Raw genomic sequence first — 15,518 nt, 5'->3', positions numbered from 1 at the left:
TGACAAGTTTGCATTTTGGAGTGAAAATGTGTTTCATTCATGTTAAAGTGTGTGTAGTGATTTGGTAGGCAACAAATTTGGGGGCAAAGGCTCAAACTAAAAAATAAAAATGATATTTATTTAGCTTTTCGGAAATATAAATAACACGATAAATGACAAAGAGCAAAACAAAACAAAACAAAATAAAACAAAAACCCTGGCATGTTATGATTGATCATTCCCAGGCACAATAGCATTTATTAATGAATATAAAAAAATAAATTTTACTATTTTTATCTGCTTTCCTCCCAGCTTTAACTACATGGGTGTTTTTGAAAGTTTGAGTTCCTAAGAAAATTCCACAGCTATACCAGCCCCTACAATATGACTGAGGGAGGTTAAGATAAATTTCTATCATTGGGGATTCTGAACAACTAGATCTTCAGGAACTTAAATAACACGTGTTTTTGTTAGGATCCTTCTAACATGGGAAGATGCAGCCATTATCCATTAAAACACGATCCAATATGGATACAGGTTTTCCAAGTTCTCCACATGACTACCAGACTAGGCCATGAGCTTTTCTGGCAGCCCAGTCTGTAGCCTCTCAAGCTGCACCAAAAGTGGGATTCATAAAACCATAGATAAAGCATTTCTGACCTTTCCTCCTAGAAGTGAGAGGGTTCTTTGGGTAAAGAGGGTAAAGAGGTTTTACATCAAAGCTTGCCTTCACACTCAGTACTGGGGGAAGGGCTGAGTCTACCCAATGCACATTTGTGTTGAGTGTATGCAGTGTACTTACCCATCACCACACAAGAAGTTAAAGAGTAAATTAACAAGTCACTCTGAACCAAGCCCCTTCAAAACAGAGGCAAATTCGGCGAACCAAGGTCACTTTCTGTGGTAATAACCCCAGTTCACCTAGGTCCTTTCCTGAAGAAACATATTAATCTCCTGATTCAAGAGGCATCTCTGGCCAGGACAGAGCACTCAAGGAAAACGTAACTTCTGGGTAGAACAATGCCACATGGAGTTTAGAGGTTGTGGTTTAGTCTATAGCACGAGAAGATGGTGGCATCACTAGTATTTAGAGCTGGAAAGAGCCTTGGCCGGACCACACTTCTGGAGTGTCTTTACTAATGCAGCTTAATGGCTGTTGCCCAGATGTCGTTGCTGGGGAGCGGGGGAAGGACCCATCCTTGGGGAACGGAGTTGCCTTTGGGATGATCAGATGGCACCAGGTACTGATCCCAATCATGCCTTAATAAGAACATTGTAGAACAACTGTTTATTTGTTTTATTCCAAGCAAGATGTTCAGCAACTAAATACTCTATTTCAGGACTTAGCTTTCAAGTGACTGATGTACCAGTCCACTCAAGAATTTGACTTCTAGGCATTATGCAAAGGACAGTATTTCTTAAATGTACACATAAAGGGGGAGAAAACTGCAAACAACGTATGATCTTATGGGTAACCCAACAATAAATATACAGTTGATCCTCATTATTTGCAGGTTCCATAATCGCAAAGTTGCCTATTCACTAAAATTTATGTGTAACTTCATAATCGTTACTTGTGGTGCTTTCATGGTCACTTGCCAACATGCAGAGCCATGAAAAATCTAAGTCACTGACAGGTACATTCCCAGCTGAAGTCAAATAAGGTGACACTGTCTTCACTGTCGTCAAATAAGGTGACACTGTTTTCAGCCTCATATTGTAAAGTGTCCTTTTTGCAGTGTATTTAGTACTGCATTTTTCACATATTTGTGCTTTTATTGGTTATTTTGCTATTTAAGATGGCCCCTAAGTATACTGTTGCAGTGCTAGCTAGAATGAGAAGGCTGGAATATGCCTTACAGAGAGTACATGTATATTAGAAAAGCTATGTTGAGGCAGGAGTTATAATGCTGTTAACTATGAGTTCAGTGTTAATGAATCGACAATATATATTAAACAAAGTGTTTTTTAAAAGAAATACACATAAAACAATGTCATGTATTGATTGGTTCACGAAAATGTTGTGGTCCGAGGCTCACAGGAACCAAACCCTGTATTTCCTTTAGGAACAGAATTTGGCATTCCCTAATTCAACACTGCAGCTTTTATAGAACATAACTACCGTGAATAATGAGAATCAACTGTACTTATATTTAAAAGCTACAGCTTGGGGGTGCCTAGGTGGCTCAGTCAGTTAAGCGTCTGACTCTTGATATCAGCTCAGGTCATGATCTCACAGTTTGTGGGATAGAGCTCCACGTCGGTCTCTGCACTGACAGTGCAGAGCCTGCTATGGATTCTCTCTCCCCGCACACCTCTCCCCGCCCCCGCAACCCCGGTCTGCCCCTCCCCTGCTCTCAATAAATAAATAAAAGCTAAAACTTATATATTAACCAGAAATATACTTTTCCCAGAACACAAACTTGGTATGCTAATAACCATCATTAGAGCTTTGGAAGGAACCTGATAGATCACTTAGTTCAGTGATTGTCAAACCAGGCTTTGAGGACCACTAGGCCCCAAGCAGATGTTCTGGGGAATCTAGAAACAACAAAGTGCTTCCAGTCAATAACAGATTTAAACTGTCTACACCTACGGAACCCATTCATTCAAACTGTTTTACAAATGGATTTCTCAAAAGACTGCCTTTGGGAAGAGCACTACTGCTAAAGTTTGAAGGCCACATTCCAGTCTAACATTTTCATTTTATAGGTGAGGAAAGTGAGACCCAGAAGAGTTGAAAACTCTACCCAGCTCATTAATAACTGCAGGTTAAGATGAGACCCCCTGTTCCTAGCTCTCTTGGCTTCGACCTGTAAGAACTCACAAGTCAGTTTGGGACTTAATCAGTCTCCACAGGCAAGTAGATAGGGAGGGTTTCTCTCCCTTGGTCTATTTAGCAGCAGAAGAGAATTAGGAAAAGGAAGCCGATGCTTTAAGTCAATGTAACAACTACAGCATGAGATAATACAAAGGGCAAGTCACAACCTGAGTTTCAGTTTCTTCACCTGTTAAAAGAGACATTTATTTCTCAAGGACTGAGGACTAAACAAGATTTATGTGGCATCCTCAGAATTAAAAACTTTATATAAACCTGTACGGAACCTAAAAAAAGAAAAAGCAATACACCTCAACAAAATAAACACTGTAAGTGCTTCTTGCTACCTAAGGGGAAGGCGGCATGGAGAGTGCCCCTCTGACCTTATCTGGATGAGTGCTGGCAGGGAGTGCTCAGCCTGGAGGTAATACTGTCGGAAGGGTTGCAGAAGGTGTGCAAGTGGGAACTCATCTGAAAAAGAAAAGGCACATTACCACATCATCATGTCTCATACCTAGAGGCAAGCTGACTGAACCTATGACTATGACAGTACAACAATGCGATCAAACGTTTCATCTTTATCCATGATTTCCAGTACACAGTTCAGAATTTTAAGTCTCAAAGGTTTCATTTGCTGCCTACCACCTTAGTTTAGGTTGAGATCATCCATTAGGCAAAGAGCTGCCAATCTAGCATCTTTCTTTTCTCCACTGGTTACAAAAGAACTTACGTGGATCCCCAAATAACTTGGACTCAATTTCACGCTTCTGAAGTAAAATTTTCTCTTTTTCTTTCCTCTGTTTCTTTTCAAATTCTCTTTTCCTCTCTTCTTCTTGTTCTCCTTCCAACATAACTCTGAGGGCTCTCTCTTCAGCTTCGTATAATTCAGAGCGTTTTTTAATGAGTTTTCTTAGTCGCTGAAGATGATGCTCAAAAGTCTCATCTGCTGAAGCTGGAGGACAGACCCCTAGGAAGAGATCCAAACAGCATTTTAGATACAACTTTTTATCCCCAACATGTGTTCTACTGAGCAGACACAAAGTCCTACTTACATTATGAATTTGCTTAGTTTATAAATTCTAACCAATCTTCAAGGCTCAATTTGATCTTGAGTCTCCAATTAATCTGACCTCACCCTGACTTTCTCTAAGTCCTCTCTTTGGATCATACCACTTAACCTTTGATTTTATTTCTAATGGTTTTGATCCTTTGGTTGGACAGAGAGCTCACTGAAGAGAGAAACTCTTATACTTCTTCATTGTGATATTCTCACAGCACAGGCTCCCAGACCAAGTAATAAACAATTTACCTTCTGACTGAATCTGAAGTTCTAAGAGAAGACACTTGGATAGTGAGGAAGAAATACATGTAACCAACCTACTAACCTCACAGTCTGCTGCTTAGTGTAGGATGACCAAATATTTCAGTTTGCCCAGTTTTAGTACTGAGAGCCCAGCGTCCTGGGAAACCTGGGATGGTTAGTCACCCTGATTTAACTGTGAAGTCAGCTAAAAGGATGGCCAACACAGCTAGAGCCACAACTGTGAAAATTTTATTATAGACTAGTTATTAGGTGATACCAAAGAATTATTACTAATTTCATTATGTGTGACAGGGGCATCATAGTTGATTATGGGTATTTTATTTAGGTGTTCTATTTTTGTGCATGTGTGAAATTTTTCATAAAATTCCATAAGGAAAAATATTTTTTATATTTATATTTATTTTTTAAGTAAAATACCTTAAAATTTAATGAATACTTGAGTAGACTGCAGTTGTGCACTCACTAGCCACATGGCTCTGTGACATAAAAGCTGCTGGAGCTGCTAGATGATTCATCCTAGAGTGACATGGGTGCAGTCCATCCTGTTAGTTCTTGCAAATGTATTTATTATGGGAGCATTTTAACAATACCGGATACCAGGAAGAAAAAAATTCAAATCCCACTAACACAATAAACCATTTTTATTTCCCCCATTGATTCTGCAGTCATTTTTGTCCATACATTATCAACTTCACATAGTTCAACACAGTATGTGTAACTTCTACAGCTCCAGGTCAATTCTCTACATTCTTTTCTAATTTTTATAATTATTTGTTTAATGGCTCTATCCTGTTTCATCAATTCAATGTACCATAATTTACTTAACAAGCTCCCAACTTCTGGACACTTAGGCTGTTCCAAATGTCCTGTTAGCATATACTGTTACAATCAATACTCCTGGGCACGTTACTTGTTTCCTTCTATTGATTATTTCTATATGATAAATTCTCAAGAGAAGAAATGTTCATGAGTACTTTCAAGACTGCCTAGGGGCGCCTGAGTGGCTCAGTCGGTTAAGCGGCCGACTTCGGCTCAGGTCATGATCTCGCGGTCCGTGAGTTCGAGCCCCGCGTCAGGCTCTGTGCTGACAGCTCAGAGCCTGGAGCCTGCTTCGGATTCTGTGTCTCCCTCTCTCTGACCCTCCCCTGTTCATGCTCTGTCTCTCTCTGTCTCAAAAATAAATAAACGTTAAAAAAAAAAAAAAATTTAAAGACTGCCTAAATGTGGTAATAAACTGCTTCCTAAAAGAGTTGATCAAGGCCTTTGGAGGTCTGCTTCTTTTCTCCTTCAACCACTGCGACTAAGTGGTTATGGAATTAGCTCTCCTAGCCTCACCTCCATGGCTAACATTTCTCCAGATCATTTTCTCATGGCTGGCACTCATTCCCAACTAAGGAAACTCTACAACTCAAATCCATCTTTTACTAAGTTGCCAAATATTTTCCAAATACACACAAAATTCTTACGCATGGAGAAGTTCAAGCTGTCACTACGTTGTTTCATAATAATTTCATGATTTTGTTTAATTTCTTTACCTAAACCAGGAACTGGCAAATTTTTCTGTAAAGGGCCAGACAGTACTAAAATCTGCCAGTATGGTGAAATTACAGACACTGCATCAGCCCCAAAGTGCCTCCAGATCCCATGAGGAGCAGTGGCCTGTTCCCATCTCAGGCTGCTAGGCCTGAACCACGAACCCACACATCCCTCACCCTTTCACTGATCACTTCTGATCACCATGACTTACTCCCTCAGAAACGACAACCCTCACCCAGTCTTCCTCTTGGCCCCATGTACTGACACGGTCTAGTTAGTTCCTTCCACCTCCACCACTCCTCATCCAGTTCCTGCAGTTCCTACATACCAGTACCTTCTTTTTTCCCCTTCAGCCACCCACACCTTAGGGCTTTGTCCAGTCTTTGAGCCTTGGAATGATCAAAAAACCCTGCTACCTCTGTCTTAAGCACAATTCTTTTCTTCCCAAACTAGGACTTTCTACCTTCCCAGTAGTCTTATCTCCTTCTCCCCAGAGACTCTTGTCAGCCTCACTAGAAGTTCCAAATGAACATATCCAAATCTACTCGCTTTTCTAGTAGTCTTCATCAAAACCTGTGGTCACCCATAAAGCAAAACCCTAACAACTCTGTGCTCTGTGCTCACCTGCCAGCTGCAGAATACTCCTGCAAGTACTGATATTGTAGCCTAGTGCCAGTATAGAACTACATCAGCTGGGCCCACAGCACCTGCCTACAACCAAACTCCCATGGGTTTCTAGTTGGCTCCCACTCATTCTTCACAGCAGTTATTTCAAACCTTCACTGCTCTCCTAAAGCCTTTCTCTTCTATTGCCTCTCAGCAAACCATCCAGCCTATCTTACAGAACACAGGCTAGCAGGCAGGACATCTCTTAACTTTCGGCCCCCGATTTCACTCATCCGCATTAATACCCCTCCTTGTCTCCTTCATTTTCTTTCTTTCTTTTTTTTAACGTTTATTTATTATTGAGAGACAGAGAAACAGAGCATGAGCATGGGAGGGGCAGACAGATGGAGAGACACAGAATCTGAAGCAGGCTCCAGGCTCTAAGCTGTCAGCACAGAGCCCGATGCAGGGCTCGAATTCACAAACCACGAGACCATGACCTGAGCTGAAGTCGGACGCTTAACCGACTGAGCCACCCAGGCGCCCCCTCCTTCATTTTCATTCTAGTGGAGACAGATCCTTCTACACTTAAGTTAATACCTCCACCTGGGACCGGAGTCTTCCTACCTTCTACAGGACTTTGAGCCGTCAAGTATCCTTCCTGTGTCTCTCTGACCCTCTCCCTCTACTCATTCCGCAATTATACATGTTCAAATTTTCCCCACAACCCTAAGGGTACCACCCCGCCCCTCCACACTACCACTCCACATATATTGATCTTGCTCACTCCTTTCTTCATTTTTTTTTTTTTGAAAGTGCAAATGAGCAAGGGCGGAGCGAGATAGAGAAAGAATCCCATGAGGGGCAGAGAGAGAGGAAGAGAGAGAGAGAGAGAGAGAGAGAGAGAGAGAGAGAGAAGCAGGGCTCACCCATGGTGGGGCTCGGGCTCACTAACCATGAGATCATGACCTAAAGCTCAAGTCAGATGCTTAACTGACTGAGCCAACCAGGCAACTGCTCACTCCTTTCTTTTTTTTTTTTTTTTTTTTTTCCAACGTTTTTTATTTATTTTTGGGACAGAGAGAGACAGAGCATGAACGGGGAGGGGCAGAGAGAGAGGGAGACACAGAATCCGAAACAGGCTCCAGGCTCCGAGCCATCAGCCCAGAGCCCGACGCGGGGCTCGAACCCACAGACTGCGAGATCGTGACCTGGCTGAAGTCGGACGCTTAACCGACTACGCCACCCAGGCGCCCCTGCTCACTCCTTTCTTCAGAGGCAAACCTTTTTTTCTTTTTTTAAACTTTATTTTAATGTTTATTTACTTTTGAGAGAGACAGAGACAGAATGCGAGTGGGTTAGGGGCAGAGAGAGAGGGAGACACAGATCTGAAGCAGGATCCAGGCTCCAAGCTGTCAGCACAGAGCCTGACGCGGGGCTTGAACTCACAAGCTGTGAGATCACGACCTGAGCTGAAGTGGGACGCTCAACCAACTGTGCCACCCAGGTGCCCCACTCCCATTTTTTTTTTTTTTAAAGAGAATGCAAGCAGGGTAGAGGGATGGGGTGGGGGGGAGAAGGAGAGAGAGGGGAGAGAGAGGGAGAGAGAATGAATATCTTAAGCAGGCTCCACATCAACGCAAAGCCTGACTCGGAGGTTGATCCAATAACCCTGGAATCATGACCTGAGCCAAAATCAAGAGTAGGATGCTCAACCAACTGAACCAGGTGAGCACCACAGGCAAACTTTTAATAAGTTGAATTCACTGTTTGCTTTTCTTAATCTCTTATTCCCTCTTTAATGTAGTCTAGTCTGGGTTCAACCCATACCATTTCACTGAAAAAATGCACCTAGCATAAGTCACTGATCATCTGTTGGGTACTAATTCCCATGGATGTTTCTTTTCTTTTCTTTTTTTAAAGTTTTTGGGGCGCCTGGGTGGCGCAGTCGGTTAAGCGTCCGACTTCAGCCAGGTCACGATCTCGCGGTCCGTGAGTTCGAGCCCCGCGTCAGGCTCTGGGCTGATGGCTCGGAGCCTGGAGCCTGTTTCCGATTCTGTGTCTCCCTCTCTCTCTGACCCTCCCCCGTTCATGCTCTGTCTCTCTCTGTCCCAAAAATAAATAAAAAACATTGAAAAAAAAAAAAAATTTAAAGTTTTTATTTATTTTTGAAGGAGAGAGACAGAGAGACAGAGCATGAGCAGGGGAGGAGCAGAGAGAGAGGGAGACACAGAATCTGAAGCAGGCTCCAGGCTCTAAGCTGTCAGCACAGAGCCCGATGCGGGGCTCAAACTCACAAACTGTGAGATCACGACCTGACCTGAAGTGGGACGCTTAACCTACTGAGCCACTCAGGCACCCCTCCCATGGATGTCTCTTAATCTTTAGAAACATCCTTCTTACAGATGAGGAAATCAAGGCAAAGAGAAGTTTAAGTAACCTGCCTGAGATTACACAATCTTTCTGAGCATTTGCCACTTTCCAGAAGGAGGCAGAGGACCTACCTTTTTCTCCTATCTCTCTGACCTCTCTTGTGGCCACCTGTTTATCCATCTTTATTTTTACATTCCCTAGGATTTTGTCTTTTTGGCCTCATCTCAGGCCACACAACTCTTTTAAGGTTATTCCTACTTGTGGCTACATGCTGATGAACAGGCACCTCAAACTCAACAGGTCCCAAACTGAACTTGTCAACACCAAGTATATTCCTCCTACTACTGCTGAGTTCCCCAAGTTATTTATTTATACACGTGTATTCTCCCTCGCTCCTTTATTCATTTCTTAATGACCCATAGTTCACACTCCCATATTATCTGTGCCCAGACTATAACAGCCTTCTTAGTCTCTCTCCTTTCCTCCCTTCTTCCTAGATGCTGCAAACCTTTCTCTGCTCTGCCCACCAATCATTGTTGTCATTTCACTTTCTGCTTAGAACTTTTCATGGTTCCTCTCACTTTTAAGCATAGGTGAGAAGTCTAGTCTGGCCCATAAGACACTTTGCAATGTGGCCCTGCTTACTTACATATCCAACCTCATTCTCTCAGTACTTAGTTGGAGGTATATGCACCTTGAGAGAGAACTATTAAGTATATAACGCAACTAGCTGCTTGTTACCAAATCATTTTACGCCCAAGCCCATTAACTCCACAGAGGCTGCTTATTTTTATAGATCACAATTCCTCCAAAATTTCCTCCTTCTTTTGGATGAAAGTGAGGAAGACTAAGAGTGAGAAATTATGCTAGTAAATTCACTTGGCAAAAGTTTACTGACCACTCACCTCACAGAGGACATAGGGTAGGGGAATATTAAATAATAGCTCTCAGGTTTTCATTCTCGTAAAAAAGAGGTAAGGCTAGACACAGTAGATGCAAACTCCCCTTTGACTCATGAATGTGCTATGGGGGTCATCTGAGGCCTGAATCTGAATCAACCGCTCTAAAGGCTGGCATGCAGAAACTTATCATTTAGCTAGTAAATGAGCTTGGCTGAATACATAATGATCACAACCCAATGAAACTTAATTACGAAGGGTCTGACTCACAGTTTTCATTTATATTTTAAGCCACACAGGGGAAATAATTTGCTACCATGGTACTTGCTAATTTGTGTACTCTCAAATATCCTTGGTGAATATTAACGGCCTATAGCCTACTAAATAAGGCAGTATGTGGTCCAAACCAGGTACAAGTGAGAAGGAGCAGGTCACCTCAGCCCATTTCTGGTAAGGATGGAGGATGCTGCATCTGTATTTAGTTTTGGAAGAACAGTGAGAACTTAAAATGGCAAAGATGGGACTAAAGGCCCTCCACACAAATAGACTGGCAAAAGCAAAGACCAAGATAGGCAAATGTTCAAAGCACAACTAGGGAACTTCTAGAAAACCAGTGCTACCTCTAGAGGCAAGAGGAAACCAATGAGATTTTCTGATCCAAAAGTGACAGCCATGTAAGCTGAAAACATTCATGTACACTCTGCAAGGTGCTCCCTGCCCTATCCAACCATTCATAACTCTAAAAATATCAATGTTTCAGGTTTGAAATATATCCAAAGGAGCATGCCAAGTTTTCAACACCTTCTAAAGCAAAGTAAAGTAAACAGTAAATATAGGACAGCTTCTGCCTTGGCACATGGGCAAAGGTGACTAGCCATGCCAACCTCACTCAGAAAAGTGGCCAGGAATGCCTGGGGGCGGGGGAGGAGGGGATGATGAATCAAGGGAAAGGCAGTGCAGTGGGTTCCCACACCTGCCTCTCTTTTCAACCCTGTCAATCAAGATATGAACAATTTCTGAGGCTTCCTGCTTCAAAGGTTCTGAGGTACTACTGACAAACTTTGTTACCTTACTGGGTGAAAATAATTAATTATCAAACATTTTCCTTCAAAAATTTGGGGGAGAGAGGGCGCTAGGATAAAGAAAGGGAAGGAGTGGGGCATGAGATGAATAAATCCAAGTAGAAATGCAAAGCCATGGTTACCCTTCCTTGCTGCTGCCTCTTTCCTGAGTTTCCTCAATTTCTCCAAGGCCCGAAGAATGTCCACCATTCTTTTGGTGTCTGCTTGTTTTTTCCTCACTTCAGATAAGACACCATCAGCAGCAGCTTTAAGTTCCTGCTCCTGGAAAAGAAAGAGAGTCTATGAAACCTAGTATTAGGAACAACCTCAAAGCAGAGAACAGCTGCCCAGCAGTGAGATTTCAGAGGATTAGGCAGTCTCAGGGATAAGAATTTCCACAGGATCTACATCCCAATTTCCTGGGCTATACACAACTGCTCTCCACTCCGGTCCAGCCAAGGGGTTAATCTCTGCAGCTTCCATGTGGGAGCTCATCTTTGTTTTTTCCTCAGAATTTCTCCAAGTGCAGTCCAAGGAACATCTGCATCTAACTTACTTTAAGTTGGAGCTCTCTTGTTCAAAGTGCAGATTCCTGGACCCAAAGACTTAGATTAGAATGGAAGATAAGGAATGGGGTTGGAAAGGCCCAGGACTCTACAATTCTGTCAGTGACCCCCAACACACATAGCTTGCACTCCAGTGTTCTAAAGTGCCAAGGATCTTGTGACACGACAGCCTTTCAGACACGGAAGACCCTATCCTACTCGTTTTTGTTTTTTGTTTTTTTTTTTGAAATATACACCATTACCATCTTTATTTTAATTTTTTAATTTTTTTTTAATTTACATCCAAATTAGCATATAGTGCAACAATGATTTCAGGAGTAGATTCCTTAATGCCCCTTACCCATTTAGCCCATCCCCCCTCCCTCAACCCCTCCAGCAACCCTCAGTTTGTTCTCCATATTTATGAGTCTCTTCTGTTTTGTCCCCCTCCCTGTTTTTATATTATTTTTGTTTCCCTTCCCTTATGTTCATCTGTTTTGTCTGTTAAAGTCCTCATATGAGTGAAGTCATATGATTTTTGTCTTTCTCTGACTAATTTCACTTAGCATAATACCCTCCAGTTCCATCTACGTAGTTGCAAATGGCAAGATTTCATAAGACCCTATCCTACTCTTAAGTTGGTTCACAAGTAGACGAAATAACTCTGGTTCTTTAAACCACCACTCACAGGACCCTGTCTCCAACCCCCTCATTGTGGGTGGTAAGAAAGATCCTTTTGCCTAAAGCTCTCAACCCGTGTATCAAATAAGTGCCTGTAATTTCACCAATACCACCACATCATACAGACATCATACAGTTTCCTTCTTCTGCTTGTACTACTCTCTCTGCCTGGAACTGCACCTGTTGCTTTCACTTGGCTTTGACATTTCCTTCAAGACTCAGGTCAAAGGTCCCCTATCTCATACACAAAGCCTTCCCTTACCCTGTTTCCCAACAGATTGGATATTCCTTCTCTGGGTTCCAATAGCACTTACAGTTGAAACCCTAACACATACCATGCTGTATAGACATGGTCCCCATGAGGCTCTAAGCCCCTCAAGGACAAGCACTATATCCTAATCGTCCCTATCACCAGCACCCAGCAGTGGGTCTGGCACATAATGGGTTCTTATTAAATGTCTGTGAAACTGATACAAACTCCTTAGATTACAGTGTTGCCTCCAAGTATTCTCCTTAAAAGTACTGATATTCCTGGAGGTGTGAAGACAAAGTTTGCCATCACTACATTTCTGGAAGGAGTTGTATCAGAATCTAGGCAGTAACAGACACAAGGAGTATGAGAAGGAGGAAATACTAACTAGTTGTAGAGTGAAGGGACAGGGGAAGCACCTACAGGCACTCAGAAGTAATGAGAATGCCTTAAACAACTATCTGACCAATTTCCAGTTTCACTGTGGCCCCTACTTAAGAGCTTAAGATCAAGAGGCTTTGGAATCAGCCAACCTGGGCTCAAATCAGGAGCAAAACAGCTAGGAACCAGTTGTGTGACTGTTGGCAAGTTAACTTCTCTAGGCCTCAATTTCCTAATCTGTAAAATGGCTTACCTTTCAGGGTTGTTACAAGGATTAAAGATCTGTTATATGCAAGGAATTTAGAGTAGCACCTAGTATTTGGCAAGTGCTCAAAAACACCATTGTTTAACGGGGCGGGGGGGGGGGGGGGAGGGTGTTGGTAATATCTGGTTTAAAACTCCTAAACAAAGGGATCCTGCAGAAGTCATCACTATAGCCCCATCAGTCAATTAGAGTATATGTTCCTTGCGTCAAGGCCCCACGTGTTCTATATTTTGTATTCTTAAAATCACCCAGACCAGTACAAGAAGCAAGGACACAGATTCTTGTTTGCCTTGAATGTTAGTAAGCGGACAGAACGTTGTAATAGGAGGCAGGGCGTCCGTCATCCCTGCAACGCCACTGTGTAATCCTATACTTTATGTTTACAGAACTCGCGGTGCACCTAGACCATTTGTGTTTTGTATTATACAACATTAACAGGCAATCAGTATAGGGATACGATGTCGGAAATGCTGGATACCTTTTAATTTACGGCTGAGGAAAAAAAAGGCTTAGCTGTAGGAAACGACAGCGCAAAACCTCACGGCCCTTCAGGTTCCAGACTTGAACTACCCCCCAGCCTCCGCACATCTGCCGCTCTTACCCGCTTCTTCTCCTCCACCTCCTGCACGCACTTGACCCTCCAGAGGTCAATCTCCTGCTCGCGCTCCGCTGCTCGCGCGGCCTCCGCCTCCCGCTCGGCCTCGCGTTCCCGAGCCCTCTCGCGAAGCCGAAGCCGGCGGCGCCGGACCCTCTCCAGCCTCCGCCGCGCCTCACCCACATAGGCGGCCTGGGTCAGCAGCTGTAGTCTCTCGGACAGTTCGGCGCGCAACGGCGCAGCCTGGGCATGCAACAGTACCCAGGCCGCGCCGTCAGCCTCGGCCTCGCGCAGGGCCTGGCCCAGGTTGCGCAGCCGTCGCACCAGGCGCAGAGCCCCGCGCAACCGCGCGCGCACTTCGCCCAGGCTGGGCCCGGCGGGCGCGCGTGGAGGGAGTGGGCAGCCCGCCCGCCGCGGGGTTCCGAACACCGCCTCTAGCCACTGCCGGTCGCGCAGGCGCTGCAAGGCCGCGTCCCCGAGTACGTCGGACGGCGGCGGCGCCTCAGGCCAACGGGGGCTCCACGGCGGCCCCGGGCCTGGCGGCGGCGGTCGTGGCCGCTCACCAGCGTCAGTCCCCGGGAAGGGCCGGCACTGGGGCGGCGGCGGAGGCAGCGGCGGTGGCGGCACCGGGTAGTAGACGCCGCCGCCGCCACCGCCGCGAGAGGCTTCCCCGGGGGCCCGGGGCTGCAGAGCCAGCGGGGGCTGGAGGAAGGGGGCGGAGGCCCCCGGAAAGGGGCCGGGCCGCTGGGGAAGAGGCGGCGGGAAAGCCGGGGAGGGCAGCGGCGGTGGCGGACAGCCGAAGGGAGCGGGAGGCGGCGGCTGCGGGGGCGGCGGGCCTGGGCGACCTGGGGCGAAAAAGGGCGGCAGAGCCATGTCCACGACGAAGGTAGTCAGAGAAGTGACAGGAATTTGACTGGTTCCTGTAGAGGCGGTAGGGGGAAGTGACGTACTACGCGCGCGACGCCTATAGAACGCTTCCGGCCCAGAGAGCCTCGCCAGTAGGTTGGCATTCCTGCAGTTCGTTAATTCCTGAATATGAGTAAGTGTTCGTCTTGCGGAGCTAGCTGTTTTGCGAACAATTTAACAGCTACAGGTCTTCTTCTCGTAGAACTACCTGCCTAGTAACGAAAACACATTAATCAAGTAATCGTGCAAACAAATGCAAAGGTGCAGCAGTAAACGGAAGTACAAACAAAGAGGAAAACACTGGGTAAGAAGAACTTAAAAGAGGTTTTGACTTAGTCAAAGAAGTTAGGGAGGTTGTCCTAGGATTTGAGCCTTTATCGTGACTTGGGAAATAAAGGCAGAAGAAAATGGTAGATAAAATTAAATTTCCTTTATAACCTGCATCCCATTGACAAATACTTGAGGCAGGCAGAGTGTAACATTTCTCCAGGAACTCCCAACTGTCTGATTAATGTTTTTTGTTAGAGAGGAAAACAACCTTAGCTTGACAATAGTTAAGCCTCCAGAATCCTATGAGCCTTTAGCATATGACTTTGGAAACTTCCCATTGACTTTACCTCCACCAACTCCCAAGTATATAACCACTCTTGTCTCACAGTCCAGGCAGCTCTTTCTGCGCATGGGTCCTGTCCCTGTGCTTTTAAAAAAATCACCTTTTTGTATCAAAGACATCTCAAGAATTCTTTCTTGGCTGTGGGCTTCAGACCCCACCATCACTCCAAAACCCCATCAGGAACAGCATTTGCAAAAACTCCCCAGAAGGTCAAGCCGGGGAACTGAAAGAATGCCAGTTATGGATGTGATGTGATGTTGGCGTCCCAGAGCCAACCATCAAGAAAGAATTCTTGAGATGTTTCAGTGCAAAAAAGGTGGTTTCATTAAAGCATGGGACAGGACCGTGGGCTGAAAGATCTATACTGGAATTGTGAAGAGCAATTGGTTATATACTTTTAAGTTGGAGGGTGGGGTAGAGACAGTCCTTCAGAAGTGACAGCAGTGAGCCCAATGCAAGATCGAGGCCTGAGCTGACGTCGGAGGCTCAACCAACTGAACCAGCCAGGTGCCCCTCCAAAAGGACTTTCATATGTTAACGAGGACTTGCAGTGTCCTGCAGGTCTGGTTATTGTTAAGCTAAGGTTGCTTTTTGCCTCTAGTAAAGTATTAAGACAGTTGAGAGTTCCTGGAGGAATGTCATAATCTGCGTGTCTCAAGTATGTCAAAGGGCTGCAAGTTGTAAGG

At 44.7% G+C, this 15,518-nt stretch overlaps 1 protein-coding gene across 1 annotated transcript; it reads right to left on the bottom strand.

Annotated features, from left to right (window-relative positions):
• Positions 1-97: 97 nt before the first annotated feature.
• PDCD7 (programmed cell death 7) lies at positions 98-14,248 on the bottom strand. The gene is made up of 5 exons (XM_078448736.2): positions 13,320-14,248; positions 10,740-10,878; positions 3,528-3,764; positions 3,181-3,268; positions 98-1,239 (listed from the first exon to the last, which is right to left on the bottom strand). The coding sequence occupies exons 1-5, from the start codon at positions 14,184-14,186 to the stop codon at positions 1,116-1,118; spliced, it is 1,455 nt and encodes a 484-aa protein (XP_078304862.1). The 5' UTR covers positions 14,187-14,248; the 3' UTR covers positions 98-1,115.
• Between the last annotated feature and the right edge of the window lie 1,270 nt (positions 14,249-15,518).

This window comes from Panthera onca, chromosome B3 (assembly GCF_046562875.1).
Source record: "Panthera onca isolate mPanOnc1 chromosome B3, mPanOnc1 haplotype 2, whole genome shotgun sequence".
Lineage (NCBI taxonomy): Eukaryota > Metazoa > Chordata > Mammalia > Carnivora > Felidae > Panthera > Panthera onca.
Note: the sequence above shows the minus strand (reverse complement) of the source record. Positions and strands in the feature narration are given on the sequence as shown.

Coding starts and splice junctions, on each gene's coding strand:
- PDCD7 (XM_078448736.2), bottom strand. CDS start 14,186: ATGGCTCTGCCGCCCTTTTTCGCCCCAGGTCGCCCAGGCCCGCCGCCC. Junction 3,765..10,739: donor AGAGGCAGCAGCAAGGAAGG/GTAACCATGGCT, acceptor ATCTCTTCCTAG/GGGTCTGTCCTCCAGCTTCA. Junction 3,269..3,527: donor CAAGTTATTTGGGGATCCAC/GTAAGTTCTTTT, acceptor TTTCTTTTTCAG/ATGAGTTCCCACTTGCACAC.